This window comes from Dioscorea cayenensis, chromosome 17 (assembly GCF_009730915.1).
Source record: "Dioscorea cayenensis subsp. rotundata cultivar TDr96_F1 chromosome 17, TDr96_F1_v2_PseudoChromosome.rev07_lg8_w22 25.fasta, whole genome shotgun sequence".
Lineage (NCBI taxonomy): Eukaryota > Viridiplantae > Streptophyta > Magnoliopsida > Dioscoreales > Dioscoreaceae > Dioscorea > Dioscorea cayenensis.
This window is the reverse complement of record NC_052487.1, coordinates 18,895,019-18,919,081: the sequence shown is the minus strand read 5'-3', so window position 1 is coordinate 18,919,081 and position 24,063 is coordinate 18,895,019. Positions and strand designations below refer to the sequence as shown.

Here is a 24,063-nt window from a genome sequence, read left to right as displayed (position 1 = left end):
CTCATAACGATGAGCGTAGGTGGCACCCTACCCCCAAATAATAAAATATTCCCCCACTAACTCTCTTCACCTACCACCAAGTCACTGACAAAGAAGGAGAAATGACATCCTTGCCCTTCCATGTCGATGAAGAACATAATTGCTACGAGCCAATCAACAATTCTCCCACTTGAAGATTTGATTAAAAAAACAATCGATCTTCACACCATTCTTTCTACCTTGCCATTCAATGTTGCTTACGCCCTCTATCTGGACCACAAGAGGATCGACTCCAAATGAATGCATCGCTGATTGCTTTTGTCATGAAATCGCTAGGTTATCCTTGGTACTGAATCTTTGTGACGTCCACCGCATCTTCTTCTACTTTCTCACGAATGAAGTGGTCATCGAACTCCGATATGTTTTGTCTTTCGAATGAAATGCTCGATTCCTCGCAAGACGAATGACTCCGGGTTATCACAATATAGAGTGATGTTCTCTTGTTTGTACTCGAGTTCTTCCAACACCATCTTCAACCACACCGCTTCTTTATCGCTTGCGCAGAATCACAAATACTCGCTCGCTGCTGATGTAGCCACGATCGATCGTAGCTTTTGAAACCCAGCATCACTAGCCTCCTTCCCGATAGCGCGAACACATATCCAAGAGTGGATTTGCTTTTATCAAAATCACCGCATAATCAGAGATCAACATATCCACCGACAAAGAAAGTCTCGATCCCCCATAACATAATGCAACATCTAAGGTTCCCTTTATATATCTCGAGAATCCTCTTAACAACATTCCAATGCTTCTCGACCGGGATTCACCATATACCGACTTACCACTCCCACTCGCATGTGCAATGTCCGGTCTTAGTACGGATCATGGCGAACATTAGGCTTCCCACCGCTGATGCATACGAGACTCGAGACATCTCCATCCTCTCATCTTCACCGCTAGGACACATACTTGAGGATAACTTGAAATTAACGGAAGTGGGGTAGAAATTGGCTTACGGCTCTTGCATGTTGAAGCGTCGCAAGATCTTCTTTAGATAAGTCTTCTAAGAAAGCCAAATCTTCTTGTTATTTCTATCTCGGTGAATTTGCATCCCTAGAATCTTGTTTGTCGGTCCTAAGTCCTTCATTTCAAACTCCCTAGCCAATTGTGCCTTCAACTCCTTGATACGATCTTTGTTGGGGCTCGCTACCAACATGTCGTCAACATACAAAGAACAAGAAGATCGAAATCTTCTTCTTCAAACCTCTTGACATATGTACAAGGGTCTCAGATTGAATCATCTGTAACCAAGGCTCATGATGAAGGAATCAAATCTCTTGTACCAACATCTTGGCGCTCGCTTTAGACCGCATGCAGATTTGTTCAACCTCGCAAAACCAAGTTCTCTTTATTTTTTTCTTCAAATCCTTCCGGTTGAGCATGTAAATTTCTTCTTCAAGATCTCCATGAAGAAATGCGCTTTTGACATCTAACCGCTCAAGCTCGCAAGTCTAATGTAGCACACATCGCCAGGACTACTCGGACTGTTGTAAGTCGAACCATATGTGAAAATATTTCGTTGAAGTCAATACCTTCCTTCTGAGCATATCCTTTTACCACCAGTCTAGCACGATAACGATCTACTTGATCATCACTATTGCGCTTGATCTTGTAGACCCATTTGTTGCCAATGGGCTTTCACCCTTGTGCTAGTGACACCAGTTCCCATGTCCTATTTTTATGAAGAGCTTCAATTTCTTCTTCCATTGCTGCCATCCATCGAGATGCATCCGAATTGTTCAGATGCTTCTTGAAGAGTTGATGGTTCTCCATCCTCGCTAGAAGACGAGAAGCAATGTTACCCTCCATAGTATAGTCAGAATGCCAACTTGGTGCCATTCTTGTACGAGTTGACCGCCGAACTTCTGGGACTTCATATTCAGCTGGCTCTTGTACCTCATGCTCTGGTGTAGCTTCAGCTTCTTTTTCTACTGTCATGATTGTAGTCTCTGTGCTTTCTTTTGAAGTGCTTTCACCATCTACTTGCTCTTGTTCTTTGTCTTCCATGAAGATAACATCCCTCGCGATTATAACCTTGTGGGCGATGGGATCCCACAGCGATACCCCTTAACACCATCGAAAGATATCCTAGAAACATACATTTTCCGGATTTTGGATCCGACTTTTGTAGTTTCCTGGGTATTGTACATTACATACATGGGGACTTCCAAATATATGAAGGTTTGAATAATCAACTCGGCTTACCAGTCCACATCTCCATCGGTGTCTTCAACTCAATTGCAGTTGATGGAGCCCGATTCACCATATAACAGTGGTGCTCGACCGCCTCGCCCGTAACTTCTTGTCTAAGCTCATAGCCCCATCATGGCTCTTGTTCTTTCCAACGAGTCCTGTTCATCCGCTCTCGCCACTCCATTTTGTTGAGGAGTGTATGTCAGTAGTGAATCGCCTTTTTAATGCCTTCTTGTTTACGTAATTCATCAAATTCTTTGCCAGTGTATTCTCCTCCATTATCGGGTCCCTCAAGCACTTGATCTTTTCCCCAGATTCAAGTTCCACCCGCGCTTTGTAGAATTTGAAGACTTGAAACACATCAGCCTTCCTCTTGATAGGGTACACCCAACATCTCCTGGAATAGTCATCAATAAATGATACAAAGTAATTTGCTCCTCCCAGGGATGTAACTGGTGCTTGCCACACATCAGAGTGTACCAATTCTAGAATTGCTTTGCTTCTAGAATTAGATGTGTTGAACTTCAGTCGATGCTACTTGCTCACAATACAATGCTCACAAAAGGGTAATGTTACCTTTGTGAGACCATGAAGTAGATTCCTTTCTGCAAGAATCTTCATTCCTTGCTCTGACATGTGTCCAAGTTTTCTGTGCCATGTCATTGTGCATCTTTCACTTGGATCACTTGTAGCAACTGAAGCTTCTCCTTCTTGTAAAGTTTCTCCCTTCATCATGTAGAGATTAGCAGCTATCTTTTCCCCCTTCATACATACAAGCGCTCCTCGAATTACCTTCATGATCTTGTTCTGGACTTCAATTTTGCAACCAAGATCATCAAGTTGTCCTATAGACAACAAATTCTTCTTGAGGCCCTCCACATGTCGGACTTCTTTTATAGTCCGAATCGTGCCATCATACATCTTCAGTTTGATGGTGCCAATGCCAACGATCTCCAAGGCTTGATCATTACAGTTGTACACAGATCCCCCAGAGATAGGTTCATAGTGATGGAACCATTCTCTTCGGGAGGTCATATGAAAAGTGGCTGCTGAATCAAGAAGCCATACATCAGCAAATCTTTTACTTGATGTAGATACTGCTTCACACACCATGGCTACTCCATCATCTGAAGTGTTTGCAACATTTCCTTGAGGATTGGAATGCTTTTTATTTAGACTCCAACAATCCTTTTTCAAGTGACCTTTCTTGCCACAGTGGTAACACTTGAAAGTCTTCTTACTCCTTGATTTTGATCTACCATGATTGTAGCTCCCACTCGGATCCACGTTCGCTGATCTTCCTCTCGTCACCGCCAAGGCCTCCGCTTGTTGTGAACTTGCTAACTTGTCTTCCTTGTTCTTGCGGTGACTCTCTTCCTCCAGAACAGCAGCTGCAATGTTGTCAAATACTAGGACCCGTCTGTGGAGGCATTGTTTGTTAAGTTGATGACGAGTTGATCATATGAATCTGGTATTGTTTATGTAAAAAAATTGCATGTCCTGATTCAAATCGAATAAAAATTTAAAAAAGAAATTATTACACACAGTCTAATCATAATCGAATTGGGACAACAAATGGTTAAAATAAATAAATTTCATTATATTTGGATATATTCAAGATAAGTGCAGAAGACATTTTTGAGATAATTTAAAATGTTTAAATCACAAGATCAGCCAAGAGCACAGATCTCTTGGCGATCTAAAATATTTAAATCACAAGATCAACCGAGAGCACAGATCTCGAGGCGATCTAAAATATTCAAATGATAAGATCAACCGAGAGCACAAATCTCGAGGTGATCTAAAATATTTAAATCACAAGATCAGCCGAGTGCACAGATCTCAAGGTGATCTAAAATATTTAAATCACAAGATCGCTCGAGAGCACGGATCTCAAGGCGATCTAAAAATATTTAAATCACAAGATCGACCGAGAGCATAGATCTCGAGGGTGATCTAAAAATATTCAAATCACAAGATCGCTGAGAGCACGGATCTCAAGGCAAAAAATGCCAAATTACAAAATTGCTTTTCGAGAACATATCTCGAGCCATTAATGCAAAAAATACAATATATATATATATATACACATATCCTTGAGGACATATCTCGAGGTAAAATGAAAATTTAAAAAGAGAAAAATTTTTTTAAAGATTGCCATTGAGAACATATCTCGTGGCATAAATGCAAAATTACATAATTTTGAATTTGAAATTAATAAAATCTTATCCTCTTTAGGGCATCCCACGTGAAAAAAAGGAGGACAAAAAAAGAAATGAAAAAATGATAACAATTCAAATTTCGAATTTGAAATTAATAAATTAAACCAAAAATAACATATATATAATAAAAAAATATAACAATAAAAAAATAATAATAATAAAATAAAATAAATTTAAAAAATAAATAAATATAATAATAATGATAATAATAAATAATAATAATAATAAAAAATTTAATTAATTAGATTAATTAATTAATTAATTAAAATATAAAAAAATTATAAAAAAAATAATATTAAAAAAATTATTAAATTTCAAATTTCGAATTTAAAATTAATTAAAAAATAATAATAATAACAAAATAAAAGAAAATAATAATAATAATAATATAATAATAATAATATATATAAATTGAAAAAAATTGGTCACTTCGTAGAGAAGGTTGGTTGAAAAGATAAGTTTTTAATTAAAAAATATATATTAATTAATTACAGTTTTAAAATTTTGAATTTTTGATTTAGTTTTATCTCTATCTTGACTTGGTTAGGATTTGACGGAGGAGAGGATAAGATATAAGTTTTTTTCTTTAAAAGTGGGGAAGGATCGGCGAAGGAGGAGGCGTTTTTTGTTTTGGAGAAAGATTTTTTTGGAAAAAAGGAGAGAAAGAAAAAGATTTAAAAAGAAGACGAAGGAGGAAAAGAAAGGTGCGCATCTATCTCTCGACTCGCATGCATACCAAAAATCGCTGTCCTGTCACCATCGCCGCCGTCGCCACGCTCATCGCTGATGTCTGCGGCGTGATTGAGAGGTCGAGATAATGCCACCAATCACACCGGATGTTGATCGTCGCCATCCGCTAATCGTTGTTGTGCCGCTTTCCGCCGCCACGCTCATCGCTGATGTTGCCGCCGTGATTGAGAGGTCGAGATAAGGCCACCAATCACGCCGGGATGTCGATTGTCGCCTTCACCCTGCCGCCACTCGTTGTCGCCTTGCGACCCATTGTGTTGTCGCTACCATTCGGGTTCTTAGATCGCGTCTGCCTTTGAGCTTTTTGCTCTTAAGTCTCGTCTCATCGTCACGCCTCGCTTCGCTTTGAATTCCACTGCGGAGTGGAAGGATTTTATTGAGGAAATAGAATCATGGGATGCTTTTTCTTGCTACGTGAAAGATATTCATGGAGCAGTGACAATGGAGCTCCTTATAAGTCGAGCCATTCAGCAGTAATGATGGGTTTTACCGTGCTTCGGATCCTACTCCAAAAAGGTGCACAAGTTGTAAAAGTTCACCATTTCATTTGTCCCCTCGCTATTTCGTAGATGAACCGAAGGAAATAATGAGACAATTTTGGGAACCATGAATTGATTGGTGAGGGTTCATATGGTAGAGTATATTATGGTGTCCTTAAAAATGGGAGAGCAGAGACCTATTAAAAAAGTTAGACACCAAAGAAGCAACCGTGATCGAGAATTATCGCGCAGTGTGTCTATGGTTTCGAGGTTGAAACATGACAATTTTGTTGAGTTGCTTGGATATTGTGTTGATGGAGGTCTTCGAGTCCTTGCTTATGAGTTTGCAACAATGGGCTCTCTTCATGATGTTCTTCACGGTCGGAAAGGTGTTAAAAGGCGCAGAGCTCGGTCCCTGCTCGTCATGGGCGCGAGAAGTGAAGATTGTCGTTGAGTGCAGACAAAAGGTCTTGAATATTTGCATGAGAAAGCATAACCACATGTTATCCACCGAGACATCAAGTCGAGCAATGTTCTACTATTCGATGATGATGTTGCGACGATTGCCGATTTTGATCTATCAAATCAAGCTCCTAATGCAGCGAAAGACGCCTTCATTCCACTCGAGTTCTTGGAACATTTGGTTATCATGCTCCAGAGTATGCAATGACCGGACATCTTAGTTCAAAGAGTGATGTCTATAGTTTTGGTGTGGTTCTTCCGAATTCTTGATCGGGTCGAAAGCCCGTGGATCATACATTACCACGAGGGCAAGAAAGTCTTGTTACATGGGCAACACCAAGATTGAGCGAAGACAAGGTCAAGCAATGTGTTGATACAAGGCTAAATGGAGAGTATCCTCCAAAAGTCGTTGCTAAGTCGGGTCTGTCAGAGTCGCTTTGTGTGTTCGATGATGAAGTCGATTTTAGACCCGAACATGAGCATCGTTGTTAAAGCTCTTCAACCGCTCTTGCACGCACGGGCCATCCTGGTGGAACCGCATGATATCGATCTTAAAGCATTTCTTCCACAATTGCTTTTTATTTTTTTACCAAGTTTGCGAATACCAGCAGTGTGCCCTCATCGAATAGAAACGCTAAAAAGAATTTAAGCGTATTGTATTTGGGTTTTTGTCGGTGCCATATAAAAATAAAATAAAAAATAAAAAAATCAAAATAAAAAAAAATCATCAAAAAAAAAATAAAAAAATAAAATAAATAATAATAATAAAAAATAATGAGAAGCATGGCAATAAAAACAATACATATAAAAAAATAAAAAAAATTTGATGGAGGCATGCTATAAGACGTGGGGCCCACCATGGAGGGATATACATGGGGTATTTTAAAAGAAAATTAATATATGTAAGCATGAATATAATCATAAAAGAATCATGCTATCTATTGTATTCATATACCCCTTCATGAATTCAAGAGAAGAGTCCAAATGTAGGCTCCATCATCCAAAAATAAATGAAATGATGAGAAACATGCAAATAAATAATAATAATAATAAAAGTAAAAAAAGAGCATGTCATGCATATGGACATAAAAAAAAGAAGAAGAAGGGGGCATGCATACGTGCAAGAAAAAAAAGAGAGGGCATGGAATTAAAAGAAATAATGATAATAAGAGAATGAGAAAACATGCATGAGATGAAAAAGTAAAAAATATATAAAAAGAATGGATGGGAAAACATGCATATATGCAATGAAGTAATGAGAAGCATGCAAATATATATATATATATATATATATATATATATATATATATATATGTAAAGAAGAAGCACATGGCCCACTGAAATTAGAAACATAAAGAAAATGCCCCAAATGTCATACACATGGGTATATACACCTATCCCCAAATATATATATATATATATATATACACGCAAATAAATAAAAAAAATTCTATGATAATTGTGGATTGAAATAGAACTAAATAAATAAATAAATAACCAAATAAATAAATCTAGAGATGATAGCATGCTGCTAATCTTAAAGCAACAACCAGGGTGCTTGTCTTAAGACAGTGGTTAAATTTATCTCAAGGCGACAATGAGATATATAACGCGATCTAGAGATGATAGCATGCTGCTAATCTTAAAGCAACAACCAGGGTGCTTGTCTCAAGACAATGGTTAAATTTATCTCAAGGTGGTGACAATGAGATATATAACGATGATAAGGCATAGGCAGTGGTGGCCTATTCATTTCACGATAGTAACAAAAATTATTATTAAAAAAAAAGAGACGGCAGTGAAATATACGTCTCAAAATGGCAACGCGGCAGGCAACGTGGTGGCAAGGCATAGGCCGCGGCAACGATATATATATATATATATAAAGTCATTTATATCAACATATAAGTGATGTAATCAATATGTTTATATAATAAAATAACAAAATTTATAATTTGCAAATTCTCTTGTCTCTTTACTTGTACTTTTGCCCTTAATCGGAGGTTCCTAAGATTTTTAATCTGGGGTAATTAATAATAGGGGCTTGCCCCTTATTAGGAATGAAAGAACCCATACAAAACAAATACGATATTTGTGCTTCGATATATTATCTGGTGTCTTTTCATGATGCCAGATGCATATTTTCGATCCCACAGGTAAACTTTGGAGTAGAATTTCCGCACGTTCACCTGACTCTATTGTATGTCCCAATGATGTGAGTTGGGAGAATAGAGTGTTTAGTGTGTTCATGTGCTCTGTCATTGAAGTAGATTCCGCCATACGCAAAGTATAGAGTTTCCTCTAAGGAAAAATCTTGTCGGGAGTGATTTGGCCTCGATCAACTTAGTGAGAGTGATCCCAAATCTCCTTTGCTGCGTCTTCTTCTCTCGCTATGCTTGATAGAACCCCATCGCGAAGTGCCGATGAAGATTGGCAATGGCGCATCTGGCCCATCTCATTCCACTTGTCATCTTTGACCTCAGCTGGTCTTTCGGTGATGGCCGGCAAGCAGTTGTCCTTCCTCAGGATTGCCTTCATTTTCATACTTTGCTGCCATTGCTTCTATCACAAACTGCTTCAAAGGCGAGAACCGGGCCTCTACAAAGGGTGAATAATAATCTAACTTATTTTCTGATGTGGAGGATCCACTATTAATGGCAGCCACAGAGCATACGATAAGTAGATATATATACACACCCTAAGTCTGGCTCTGGTACCACTTGTTGTGAAATGTAGGACTGGATATAACAGTACCGCAGTAAAATACATAAGAATAATGCTGAAAAATAAAGGACACAAAGATATTACGTGGAAAACCCCTAAATAATTAGGGTAAAAACCACGGGCAAGGATAGAAGAAATTTACTAAGTGGGAAAATTTCAGGAGCTACAAACTCTCTCTAATAATAAGGAGAAAACCAGTATCCTCTCTTATACTTGGAGAATAGACTAACTCTCAAACTATTTTCTCACACTTCTCACCCTTCTTCTCTCTCTCTCTCTCAAACTTACTCACTCTCACTTGTGTGTCTTGACAAATATCATGGGGGGTTTATATAGCCTTTCACCAAACAAACCAAGGGCTAGGATCATTTTGATCCAAGAGCTCATAATGATGAGGTAGGTGGCACCTACTCCCAAATAATAAAATATTCCCCCACTAACTCTCTTCACCTACCACCAAGTCATGACAAAGAAGGAGAAATGACATCCTTGCCCTTCCATGTTGATGAAGAACATAATTGCCATGGGCCAATCAACATAATTGACAAAAATCTAAAGTGGGCAAAAAATAAACTCAATAAATACTTCTGTATCCTTAATTTTGTGTGAATGTTAAGGTTCAATTTCAGTTTCTCTTCGAAACAAACATCTTATATAAAAAATTTTATAGGCCAAGAGACCTAATGTAATTGTCAAAAATTTAAAGTATGTGCTATTTAAGGTTTTAAGTTAGAAAAAAAACTGTATTTCGAATTATGATGTAATTGAGATATATTTAAAAAAATAAATTAACGACAATTTTAGTGTAGATATATATATATATATATTGAAAGATTCTGTACTCTTTATCATTAATTAATCCTTTTTTTGTTTACTAATATCCATTTTTTTTTAAAAATATAAAATATAAAAATCCTTTTGGGAAATAATTATAAAGAATTAAAATAAAATAAAAATAAAAAACCAAAGATAAACCCCATCGCTGCCCCCACCAGTCTGACCTATTTCGCCGATCTCTTCTCGAGTTCGAAAGCCTTCGGGATTATGCTCTGATCCCACCGCCTGCGCGCTGCTCATCTTCTCTCTCCCTTCTCGATCCCGGCGGAGGAGTTGCTGTACCATGGGCTGCGCAACCTCTTCGGCAAACAAAGGCGAAGGTGATCTCCTAATCGCACAATTGCTTCCGATCTCTATTTTTAATCGGGATTTATCCCAGTTTTTCCTTAATTCTTTTGCAATTTCATATCAGTGAATAGTATCACATTGTTGTGGAATTTCTTGATCTCTGATTGGAGTATCGGGAGCGAATTCTTCGTCTGGTGGGGTTTTATCATGCTTTGTTGTATTAAGATCCAATTTTTGGTTATTTCAATGGGATATGATTGTGATCCTATGAAGTACTGTGCTGAATTGTAGTTAGTGGCCACTTCGTTGTTATGTTCATCGCCGCAATTATTATGCATTTTGCTGTTATGGCAATGCAATCTAAATTATTTTGAAAAAAGAGATTGTGCTACATTTATGAAGAATCTGAGGGTATTGATATTTGTTTTAATTAACCAAACATTAAGGTAGTGTTTGGTCGCATGAGAATAGTGACAGTCAATAAGGAATTAGGTGTCCAATTGTTTATCTGAATAGTATAAATGGAGAGTAAATTATTATTATGTTTAGCCCCCAATTTGGTAGAAAAGAGATAATTTTAGAGAATAGGGTAATGTCACTCCAGAGGTGGATTAGTTATTCTCGAGAGTAAGGCTTTTGAGGGAATAGAATAGTTTATTTTATTCTATTCTATTCTTGGTCTGTTTGGCTGTTATTCTGAGAAACAACAGTTTATTTTTCCTTTAATCCTGCTGCCAAACACTACCTATGTTAACATCAAATTCGCCTAAAAGGTTTTGCTTTAGGTGGGAAACCTTAATTAGGTGTGCATGCCCGACCATAAATGGTTGTTCTCATGTCCCGTTAACATTTGGAACTGGTGAGGATTTAATGGAGCTTTGGCTGTTGTGGTTGCTTCTTGGAGTGATTATGCTCCCTGAGTGAACTGAGATTTGGATGGGTAGTATACCGTCTTATTCCTAGTTCGTCATAGCATGGTCGGAAACAGTTGATGGTTAGTATGAACTCCTAAAGGGTTTTTTTGATGAAGCATTATCAAGAACTTTGGTCTCATTCCTAGTTCGTCTTAACTTGGTCTGGCATACTTATGAATGGTTAAAGAGAAACTTAAGGCCACTTTTTTAGCAATTTCTTTTGTTACTTTTTCATTTTGAAGCCGTATTATATGAGACATGTTAGTTCTTGATCCTTCATAGTTGTTAGTTGTATCTCTTACATGAATCAAATTTCACAGAGAATACTAAAAGACTTCGTAAACCAAAGCCATGGAAGAACACGCAACCTATAACCAGGACAGAGCTGATACGGATGCGTGATGAATTCTGGGACACAGCTCCTCATTATGGTGGTCAGAAAGGTCTGAATTTCTTCTTCATGTTATACAATTTTTTGTTCCTGGACAACTGTTGAATTCTCACATATGATTCTTTTGATTGCCAAATAGAATCACTTAAAAATGAATGATATTTGCTTCATGAGAAAACCAAGTCACATAATTTACTCATGCAATTTGGTTTTTGTTGATTGTTGCAGCTAAAAAAGAAGTCAAAGTTTATAATGTTTCTTCAATAGTGTATTTGGATTCCAAGCTAGGTCTAGTAAATCTGGAATGAAAAGCCAAAAAGGTCTCTTTTGTGTCTTCCAAAAGTAGTTTGTAGTTTCTTTCATCAACACACCGTGTTTGTTCTATAATCATAATCTACCTGGGTTCTTCTTTATGAATCACTCTTCCAAAAAAGATGAGCATTATTGCCTATCTTTTCCCTTTCATTGCAAACAAGGGCTCATCTTTTCACTATGCATGTTTCTGGTTATGGTTTTGCACTTTTGCCAGTCATGCCATCCTTGCAACTTTCCCCATCATGTTCTTAAATTGTGCCATATGCTGTATTTGTCTAATATTCTGTACGTTGTAATCTGTACTTTCATTGTTATTGTAACAATTTACATTAAAATTACCATCTATTGTGTGCTTAAATGTTAAACATTGTTTAAAATTTTGAAGCATACAGCATGCAGCTCTTTGATTCTTTACCTGTCACAAAATGGTTTGTGTGCATTGGATGCTTGAAGGACTAGACACTACATACCAGTCCTGTAATCTTTCTTTAATTTTTTAGTTGTCACAAATGCTTTGTATGCATTGGATGCTAGAAGCACTAAATATTACATCCATTCAGTTTTAGTTAGGCATCTTGGGAATGCCATATGTTTGCTTTTTTTGGCCATTTAATTTTGTAGTCAAGTGTGGGTTTTTAAAGCGAGCACGCCGTAATATCTCTGGGTCGTCTCATGAATGAGTTGGGGTTGGGATTTAAAGGTTTGAAATTTTTTATGGGAGGCTTTATCTGCAATTGACTTTGCTTTCACTTAATTAACATAATTAAATTAATACATTGTGATTAAGATCATGCTTTTTAATCAATGATCAATGCTTATTAATAGTTGTTGTTTCCAATTATTAATGATTATGTTTATTATTTGTCCAATTGATTAAATGTTTTAAGAAAGGCTATTCCTATTCCAAGTTATTCCAAATGTGGATTTGGTTAGAAAGGTTGGAATAACTTATTCCTAAACCAAACACTCCTTGAGAGTCAATTCAGTGCAATTTTCAGTATGCATTTGTGTTTCAACAACTCCTCCAATGCTTGCATTGAGCAGACTAGTTTAACCTATATAATTGGCTTCATTTCATAAAAAAAAAAATATCACTTGTCATCAAAACAGTATTGCTTTTGTTCTTTTCTTGGATGCAGCATGCTTTCATTTATTGGTAAAAACACACTTTTTATTTCATGACCTTAGATGCTTAACAAAATGAAATATACTCTTCATGCATTGTTCTTTTCTTAACATTTGATTCCTCTTATTTGGCAGTTTTTCCAAGTAATAAGGATATTTTTAATTCATTAAATATTGAATAAATAATTTTCCCTCTTTAGCTAGTTCCTTGTGTTTGTTTATCAATTAGCTGTTGAGTGGGTCATCTTCCTATTTGGTTATTGATCTTTCCTCTCTGCATTTACAACATGTATATATATATATATATATATATATATATATATCGTTTTTAGAAATTTGTATTATTTTTTATTCTTTTTGAATCTGTCTCTAATTTAGTATTTCACTTAAAACTAATGCATGCTCACTTATTCTTGTTCGCAGCAGCACAATGAAATTTATCGTTGATCTTGTTTCTTTCTTACTTTCTTTTTTTTCCTTATCTCTCTCTCTCTCCTTTTGTTAAGGTAGGAGCCTTTTCAAGATCATATATTATTTGTTTCACAGATATTGAATTGTATTCTTCACCACATCATTATTTATATAGATGCTTAAGACTTTTTTTTTCCCCTCTTACCCTGGATTTGTTCCTTAATCATGTGTTTTGTTTGTGTCAGATTACACATGACTTCTGACTTAAGTTTGAAGTTTGAAATCTTCTGTTCTTTTCCTTTTTCATGTATTTTATTGTGATGTGCCAAAAGGATAAATGCTAAAGGTATAATTTAGGCAAGGGAATAGAGAGGAGAGGGAAATGATTTGTTCTTTGGTCTTCCAATACTATTTGATACATTATTTTTACTGGGAAATAATGCTATACTAATATACGCAAATGCAAATCCTGATTAATGCTGACTGCAGTCTCTACCAGGAGTAAAGTGACTTTTATTTGTTAAGAATTTTGCATCCTTATCCTTCAACTTGTCACAGTGGTTAATCATTAACAATTTGCTAATTAGAAAATTTCAACCAGTAAAATAAAGTATCATTTATCAATAAATTGCCAATTGAACAAATTGAAACTGACAAAGCAGCTGTTAATCTTGATCCCTGGCTAAGATTGATTAGCTGGTAGAGTTATTTAGAAGTTCAAGGGAGTGGTACTGAAAGACCGTCTTAACACTAGTGAACATTGAAGAAAATGTTGGAATTTCAACGTGAAAACGTAGTGTTTTGGCAAGGCACTTACGATTTTAATCCAAGATGGAATTCTACTGATTTTTCATGGATGTGCTGAAAGAAGCCAAACGAAAAAGATTCTTAGTTCCTTTTTCATCTTGGTGCAGCATTAATAACTTCTAATTGCAGTGTGGTTTGGAAACCAGCAATTCTGGGACTGGGCTAATAATGCTTGTGGTACACGTGGCCCTAGAGTTCCCAAGCCAGGCATAGACGAGGCATAAAAAGGCATGGGACCATTGTGCCTAGAGTAATGCTATTTGTACAACACACAGTTACAAAATAGACTTCCCAAATGATTGATGCCAATCAAGTATTCTTGAAATGTGATGCGGAAACGCGAATGGTTTGAATCATTTGGGAACTCTATTTGGGAAGTTTGTTGTACTAACAGCATTACTTTTGTGCCCATCTTCAGCCTGGAATGCTATTTGAACCTTATTTTTCACCACTTTCTTCTAGGACCTTAACTTGGTGACTAAACCTGTTTGATCGCATATAAAGTTTGCATGTTGGTCTAGTTGGCGAAGACTGTAGACACACCAAGTATTTTGATCATCCCATTGCATTTTAATTTAAACTGATGTGACTAAAACTAAGTTGAACCCAGATTGATTGTGTTTAGAAAATCCAATCTTACCAGTTTGTACGGAACGGAGTTGTAACTGATGATTACGTTTTTGCTTAATATGAATAGTTTCCATTGTTAGGTTATGGTTGTCATTGCCCTCCCACTCGGTGACTTCTAACTGAAATAGAGTATCATAATGACATAGCCTACCTTTATTAAATGCATTCTTGGAAGTTGAAAGCAACATATAAATTTTAAGCTGCTGTAATCAAGACTTTTGAAGGTTCTCATTTGATGTGCACCATTGCATGACAAGCATACAACCACAATGTTGAAAAATTTTCTGGAATCTAATTAGAGGATATACCTTATCATGTTTTCCTTGATATTTGGCAATCTATTTGAGGAAAATTTCTTCCCTCTACGCTATGCCATGTCTTTAAATAGGCAAGGCATATATCTTATATGCCTCAATCACTTCTGTTAAGGACCACGTTAGGTTACAATCGCTATAGGCATTTCTGTTTAAAGCTTTTCTTTCAAGAATTGAAATAAGGTGGCAGTAGGCAATTCTAAATTTGAATTCTCCTTTCCTTTCTGGTTGATCATACTCAACAATGAAAAGAGATGGGTACTTATCCTGTTTATATACTTTTGTTATGATTTGACAGAGATTTGGGATGCTCTTCGGGTGGCAGCAGAAAGCGAATTAAGCCTCGCACAAACAATAATTGACAGCGCGGGCATCATTGTTACTAGTGCTGATATGACTACCTGTTATGACGAAAGAGGTATACATTTTTGCGTGCTGTTTTCCCTTATGAAAACATAACTTGTCATTTATGCTAACAAAAATCTTTTGCAGGTGCCAAATATGAGTTGCCAAAGTATGTTTTGAGTGAACCAACCAATTTGATTCGTGACAATTGAACTTCAAGCTCAGGCATGAACAAAAATAAGTGTAAATCGTGTACATTAGTTACCATCTCTCTCTCTCTCAGTGATACTGGTTCCAGTTACTCTTCCCTTCAGTGACCTTTAATTTAAGTCCATTGACTCTGTATACATCTGTTGGAAGTGGCTTATAGTCACTCAAAAATCAAGATAATGTTACTGGTCTTATCTTAATGTTCAAGATGTTCAAGATATGCTTCCCATTTCATATTGAATATCATATTTATGCATTGATCTATCTTTCAATTTGTGTGTGTGTGTGTGTTTTTTTTTATATAAGTTAAATATAATTAGTGGTATTGGCTGGTTTTATGCTTTGAAGCTCTCAAGGCTTCTATTTCTTGTGATTTGTGATTTTATTGTGAAATCTTATCCCAGAAAAATAAAATATGAGTATATACTTTATTATGTACACAAAAAAAATGTTGAATTTTTGGCAATAGCTTATGATAAACACAGGAGGATAAATAATGATAAAATAAATATAAATCTTGTTATATTTTCACATAAATGAGAATATAGTTTAGTCTCAATTTGTCATTAAATGTTTCCAAATTAGCTGCAGTGTACATCCCTTTTTCTAATTTATTTATTTATTTATATATTTTTTTTTTCTAATGAAATCTTCTTTGTTTTATCGTAAGCCCCAAAATTAATAATAAATGAAGAATAACAAAAGTCAAACTACAGTTAAAATTAAGGAGTATTATACATATAGGGATGATGGATGCTTTTGTGTGTTTTTTCCAACAAAAAAGTTATTGATGGTTCTTTACGGCTGCTACTTCTTTTTCTTTCGGTGTTTTGTGGTGTTTATTTATTTATTTATTTTTTTGTGTGTTTCCGACAAAAAAGTTATCTTGATGGTTTTTTGCTGCTGCTTCTTCTTTGGTTGTCGGTTGTTCTTGATTGTGATGGCCTCCCTTTTCTTTTTCTCTTGTCTTGCATTTTGTGTTTTCTAGTCTTGTTTTCTAAATATCCCAACTTTGTTAAACTTTAGAGAATTTAGCAGAAGGAAAACAATTTGATATGAAATTAAAGCTAAAGGTGTGTCTTTTAATTTTAATTCATGGTTAGCATGAAGATTGTTTCTTTGTTGGAACTTTTTAAAAAGAATTAAATTATTACATTCTGTAGAATTATAGAATAAACTATCTGAAACACTAGTATAGAATAAACTTCTTCAAAATCAATTATATACATTTGAAATGATAGTGACAATTAATCCTAATGAAGACTAAGTCTTCAAGAATAAGGAAGCAAGGGATATATGCAAACAGGAAAGGTTCTCATGAACATATATGGTGGTCATCTTAACAATTAGGAGTTAGACAAAGCCTAATAGACAGTTCAAGCATTACATTACATTTGCTTTGTAACCATTTGAGCATGTCTTCAAACTCTTGTCTCTGAATCTGAAACTCAGTTCTTCCTTCCTGAAGTCCATATTAATTTGCCAAAAAACATTCAAGGATTTTGTTGTACAAAACTTGGTAGCACATGAGCTCTTTCAAGTGCTGTTTTCAAGTGGAAAGATTGGACTAATTTTTGTGTGCTTTGGACTTGTAAATTTTATGCTCTTCTTGTATGGAACATTAGCACCTGATTCCATCTGGAATGGAATCTTAAAATTCATTGATATATATATATATATATATATATATATATATATATAATTAGTTTGAGGCACATTTAGCTCGTGTATTTTGCTATCATTTAAGCAAAGAAGTTTTTCTTTTCCTCTTTCTGATCAATAAAGCAAAAAAAAACAGCAAACATGTGTCTATGTTTGCAGATAAAGACCTGTCAAACTTCAACTTTGCATGAAATGACATCTATGTTGGTGTGTATAGTCTGTTGTTGTCAATTGTTTGTTTCTGGTTCTACCAAAAGTAACACAGGTCAGATGCTTTGCTTACACTTAAACACAAATATGCCATCACCATTCAAAATTCAGAAGGTTGCACAAATGGTTTACAGAGATTCAGAAGCAAATATTCTTCTTCGAGAAACCGAAAATAGGTAACAAATAGCTTTCATTTGAGAGATGAATTTGTTGATGGATCTCATGGGTATAAACCCTAGTTCAAACCGTGGATCTTCTTGTTTGGAGATTGTCTAGAATAGTGACGGAAGCATATATCGTAATCGAATTTATCGATTATGCACAAAAGCCGACTGGGATTTCTATGGGGAGACGGTAATCTGAATCAAAAACCTAATTTTGAATCTCGATCATTGCAGATATTCGCCATATGGACCACACCCTATTTATAAGAATCTTTCATGACTATGCATAAGTCTGCTCATCATGGGGATCTCGATAATTTCTGCCCCAAAATTCTACTAACATATACGACTTAATACATGAATCCACACATTTAAATTTCTGACATCAGACCCAATTCAAACTTAAATCAGATCACAACAATTTGGGTCCATTCTAAACTTGAATATAATAAGATAAACACAAACATCTATACAATTTATGCACATAAATACTTATAACCCTACATAATGTGTGGTCCATAACTCAACATTTCTATGCTAAAATTTATTGCCTCAGAAACAGAAACAGGTAACTAATGCAAGAAATTAAGCAAAGTTAAGACTAATAAATAGTCTAGAGAGATGAATTTCTATGCTAAAATTTATTGGCTCAGGAACAGAAACAAGTAACTAATACAAGAAACTAAGCAAAGCTAAGACTTATAAATAGTCTAGAGAGATGAATTTCTATGCTAAAATTTCTTCCAGATTTTTATGCAACTAATCCTTGTTGACAATTACAAACACAAAGAAAAATAAAAATTGAGTGACGAAAATCAAAAGACACATAACATCAATTTTGCAGGAATTTTGGAGAACACCTTCAAGCACGGAAACGCGTGGAAAAGCATTTAACAACGACTAAATTCTACAGGTGTAATGCATGCAATTGCAATGCCATGGTCCCCTCCCATTTGCTTAAAAATTGGAAAAATTGACTACCACTTTGTAATCTTTTACTGTTTATATATATATCTTTTTGGTCATACTGATGGGATTGAATTGCTGCAAATAATTCTGGATGAGAAATCAATCTTGCAGATATTTATTGAAAATTATTCTTGTTTACATTTTGGTTTTGTGATTCTTCTGGTTTTTATGCCTGATTTATTCTATTCAAACAATTAAAAAGACTGGTCTTTTGTTTGAATAAATGGTCACATTAATTATGGGTCATGTGTGTACAAAAAATGTGCAGATTAAAATTTTGGTCCTGTCTTTTATCCTTCAATTGGTTCCGTATGGAAAACAGACTTTTTCTTTATTATGGAATCCAGTGGTCGTTTGTAACAAAGACTAGTATTGGCGTTAATATGATAATAAATTATTGTATGGGACTTGTATTTAGTATTTGATGTAACATTTAGAGAAAAAAGAAAAGTAAGTTTAGATTATTATTTTATTAATTGTTATTCAACTCTAGATTTTTTAATTAAATTCATTTTCATTGTATCTTTTTAATTATTTTTTCCAAATAAATGTAGATTGTATATACACATGAAAATTTAGTTATAGTGTTTGGTTGTAAATTGATGTGAAATTAATGTGTACATCTTTGGTGTATCAGTAGATGTCACAATTTTAAATTAATCTAGAATGAGGACACATATTTTTATAGTAGTCAATGTTTTAAAAATTTGATTTAGGGCGTGACTGAAATATTTCTCGATTAAGGGTCACCATGGTCTCAACGGAGTCGAATATGGGTTTGCCCGGGTCATGAATATAATATATATTTTTATAATTTTAATTGCATATAAATATGTAAATTGTATCATAAATTATTAATAAAATTTGATAATATAAGAGCTCAACTTCTTATATATTTATAAATATCAATTTAATATATTAAATAAAAATCTAACAAGTTAGGATTATCTAATACAATTTAAATATAAATTCTAAGCAAGATACAATATTAAAATAAAGGGCCCAGATTGCTCATGAGTCAAAAATAAAAATAAAAATTAAAATAAATAAAATTTTTGCATAACTCTCAGTTGACACGATCTCAATCGTGCATCAGTTGATCGGCTCAACCAAAATGCTCAACCTCGTAATTAATTGGGTCAATGTACCAATTTTTATATAACTCGATCCATTGACATGGCCGGATTCGCTGAATTAGGTTGAATCTATACAAGTCAAGCTGGGTTTCAAAAATATTATTATTTTTCATATGTAGAGATTGAAAATTAAAAACTAATGCAACTTGCATCTACCATTCAAAAATTATTGATATTAATAAATATTTTAAAATGAATTAGATATTTATTCATTTAATTAAATTTTGTGATGAATATATTGTGTATTTGAATGACTCAAGTTTGAATGGAAATTTAGTCAAAAATTTGAATTTAGAATGACCACCTGTAAAACAATAATGTTTAGAATTGTACTATAAATAAAAGCCCGAATCTAGACTTTGATATTTAAGATAAAAAAAATGGACTTCTAAAAGTCCACCGTCTTTGTCTAAATTTGGCTCTTTATTTAATGCTCCGACAAGTAATCAAATTACAAACGGTATTTCAAAACGTTGCAACAACAGATGTTACACGTTTAACTCAACAAATTTGTTTTTGGTAGTTTACATCATATATTTTAAAAATAAAATAATACCACAAAAAATTCACAAAATTAGAAATAACACATTAAATTATATATATACACATAAAAAGAGTAAATATAAAATATCTTGAAAAATTATGGTTTGTTAATCGTATTTGTTGGTATAAAAATAGATAACTCACTGAATTTATTATCAGAAACACGCAAAGCAAAACACAAGATTACTAAAATAGAGAGGAATATAATAAACAATACAGAAATCAAAAAGAGAGTATAGGGACATCACCGCAGATGATGTGACACCTCAAAAGTCTTACACATTGAAAAATAAAGGGAAAAACGGATTATCACTGAGCAGACAAAAATCCACTAGAAAGTCGACTAGAGATCAATTCATGGGACAAATGCAAAGTTAATTCTTGCATCGACATTTACGTGCATGTATATATATATACATATAACATGGCAAAAAAACTCATAACCCTACTGCATTGGTCCTATTATGAAAATCGGTGATATGAGATTTTAAATATAAAAATTCATAACCCTATTGCATTGGTCATATTATGAAAATGGGTGATATGAGATTTTAAATATGGGTGTAGATTTGTAGCTAAACTTAATGTTATTTGGGCAATCAATTTCAGGTTTGTACATACCCTCCTAATTACAATTATTATATTTGTAAAATAAAATAAAATAAAACACGGAATACAGATCACATCTACAAAGTCCATATATAAAATATATATTAATTATTATGATTGGTTGTAAGTGGATGGATCACTGTATCAAGGTTTTACATATGGTTCCCGTCTAGCAAGCATCCAAATGTATATCCCTTTCTTTTGTTTGTCTTAATTAGAGATAATGATATGATGCCCGGCCTCACACGTCCATGGTTGTCTGTCGTGTCTCTCTCTTTTGTCCCTTGCAAACCTTATGTATTTTTTTTTTTTTTTAATAAAAAGTGAATAAACTATAACAATTACATATTATTTAAAATAAATTAAATAAAAATAACAAAATTACTACATTAAATAAATTTTATTTGATGTTGAGTAATAATAAATAATATGGCTAGCCAAACATAAATCCTCAAATATTTTTGTATTTAAACTTTATATATAGATTTTTTTATTTAACTTATCAATACATAATTATCAATATTTAGAATATTAATATAAAAATAAAAATAAAATTCTAAATAATGCAATTGCTATTGCAAAATCTCTAAAATAAAAAAACATTACAGATATGATGGATTGGTGAGTTTTTCTCTTTGATCAATTATCTCAAAGTTTATGTTTTATTTTCATTATAAGGATTTATCGTTTTTTTCTTGTTTGTTTTATATCTAATTTAATTTTTTTTTAAATTTTTGTGTGGTTATTTGTTGTGTAAAAGTATTTATATTTGTTGAATGATTGTTAGGTATTTGTTAAATATTTGTTTCATTATGAAAATTATTGTGAAAAAATTTATATACTCGTGGACCGTGGTTAATTGTTATGAAAATTTTAATTATTCATTAGATTATTTGTTGAATAATTGTTGTATTTAATAATTGACTTATGTATGAATTTGTTTAAGGTTATTTTTAAATTGCCGTATTTGTTAATTTAGTGTTTAGGCCATCTCCAATTATGCTTGATATTTGGCGTTTTAACCCAAATTTGGCGCAATATTAGCTCCAATCTGGCGCCAAATCCTGCGCCAAATATAGAAACTGCTACAGTGACGCGCAACATGTAGCGTGTCACTGTAGCAGTGATATATGTTTTTTTTGGGTTTTCATTTTGAGTTTTTTTTTAATTTTTTTTTTCAGTTTTAATTTTCAGTTTATTTTATTTTATTTTTCAGTTTATTATTAATCTTTTTTTTAATCTTTTTTGGTTTTTTGTTTTAATTTTCAGTTTATTTTTTTTATTTTTTTTTTATAAAATTTGTATTTATAATTTTATATTTTAATTAAATTTAACTAGTTTTTTTAATTCATGGACAAATAAAAAGACTACAAAGAGTACTTATTAGTATTTTTAAATTTATAAAAGATTATAGAGAAAATAACAGTTTACCCCTCAAAAATTTCAAAACTTCCCCAAACGACTACTATGAGTTTTGAATACTCTCGAACTAACCCTTCTTTTTATTGTTTTACTTCCTTTTTGCCCCTGCAGTTTATGAAATTCCATCATTGCCTCTTTAAAACTTTTTGATACATTTTTTCATTCTTTTTACATGTACTCATTTCTTAAACAGAGAGCTCATTTCTTTAAACAGAAACCTCATTTCTTAAACATAAACCTCATTTTGTTAAACAGAAAACTCATTTTTTAAATAGAAACATTGATATTTAAACAAAACCAATATTTACATGACAAATTAATCCTGGGTATAAAAACCAATTAATCTTGGCCACTAATACATATTTAAATAGAAACAACGATATTTAAGCACTTTTTTAAACGTAAACGCAATATATTAAACAGAAACATCGATAGTTAAACAAAGACAACCAAGCATAGAGACGGTCGTTCTTTATTATATGGAGATAACGATATTTACATTAAAAATTTAATAAGTTTGTGGAAAAGAATTTAGGTTAGCATGATTACATTATAACTACAAACAAACTTATAACTACAAACAAAAGAATTTAGGTTATCATGAAGAGTAATACATGTACTCATTTCTTAAATAGAGAACACATTTCTTAAACAGAGTGTTCATTTCTTAAACAGAGGGCTTATTTCTTTAAACAGAAGCCTCATTTTTTAAACAGAAACCTAACAGAAATCTCATTTCTTAAACAGAAAACTCATTTCTTAAACAGAAACCTCATTTTTTTAAACAGAAAACTCATTTTTTAAACATAAACATTGATATTTAAACAGAAAATCAATATTTACATGACAAATTAATCCCGGGTATAAAAACCAATTAATCTTGGCCACTCGTACATATTTAAATAAAAACAACAATATTTAAGCACTTTTTTAAACGTAAACGCAATATATTAAACAGAAACATCGATAGTTAAACAATGACAAACAAGCATAAAGATAGTCGTTGTTTATTATATGGAGATAACGATATTTACATTAAAAATTTAATAAGTTTGTGGAAAAAAATTTAGGTTAGCATGATTACATTATAACTACAAACAAAAGAATTTAGGTTAGCATGAAGAGTAATGCATGTACTCATTTCTTAAACAGAGAGCTCATTTTTTAAACAAAGCTCATTTCTTTAAACAGAAACCTCATTTTTTAACAGAAATCTAACAGAAACCTCATTTCTTAAACAAAAACCTCATTCTTTTTAAACAACAAACTCATTTTTTAAACAGAAACATTGATATTTAAACAGAAAAACCAATATTTACGTGACAAATTAATCCTGGGTATAAAAATCAATTAATCTTGGCCACTCGTACATATTTAAATAGAAACAACGATATTTAAGCACTTTTTTAAACGTAAACGCAATATATTAAACAGAGATATCGATAGTTAAACAAAGAGAAACAAGTATAAAGATGGTTGTTCTTTATTATATGGAGATAACGATATTTACATTAAAAATTTAACAAGTTTGTGGGAAAAAATTTAGGTTAGCATGATTACATTATAACTACAAACAAAAGAATTTAGGTTAGCATGAAGAGTAATGCATGTACTCATTTCTTAAACAGAAAACTTATTTTTAAAGCGTAACCTCATATTTTTAAACAAAAAACCCTACGTGTTTTTAAATAGAAACTCATTGCACCTAAGGGCATTATAATCGAAACCCTGTCACACTTGCCACAACTTCCCACGCAGAGGATAATTTCGTCCAAAAAATCCAAATTAACTCTATCAATCAACGCTAGATGCTTGGGGTTTAAAAAATTATCAGATTCAAGGGGTTTTATGGATATTCAACGAGTAATACGCTGCATAGATCAAGTAAA

At 33.4% G+C, this 24,063-nt stretch overlaps 1 protein-coding gene and 1 pseudogene across 1 annotated transcript; both read left to right on the top strand.

Moving 5' to 3' along the window:
* Nucleotides 1-5,781: 5,781 nt before the first annotated feature.
* Nucleotides 5,782-6,797, top strand: LOC120281211 (annotated as a pseudogene).
* A 3,047-nt stretch (nt 6,798-9,844) lies between these two features.
* LOC120281006 (ubiquitin domain-containing protein 1-like) lies at nt 9,845-15,693 on the top strand. The gene is made up of 4 exons (XM_039287960.1): nt 9,845-10,029; nt 11,232-11,354; nt 15,203-15,322; nt 15,397-15,693. Exons 1-4 carry the CDS (start codon nt 9,993-9,995, stop codon nt 15,459-15,461), a joined length of 345 nt encoding a protein of 114 aa, XP_039143894.1. The 5' UTR covers nt 9,845-9,992; the 3' UTR covers nt 15,462-15,693.
* Nucleotides 15,694-24,063: the final 8,370 nt, after the last annotated feature.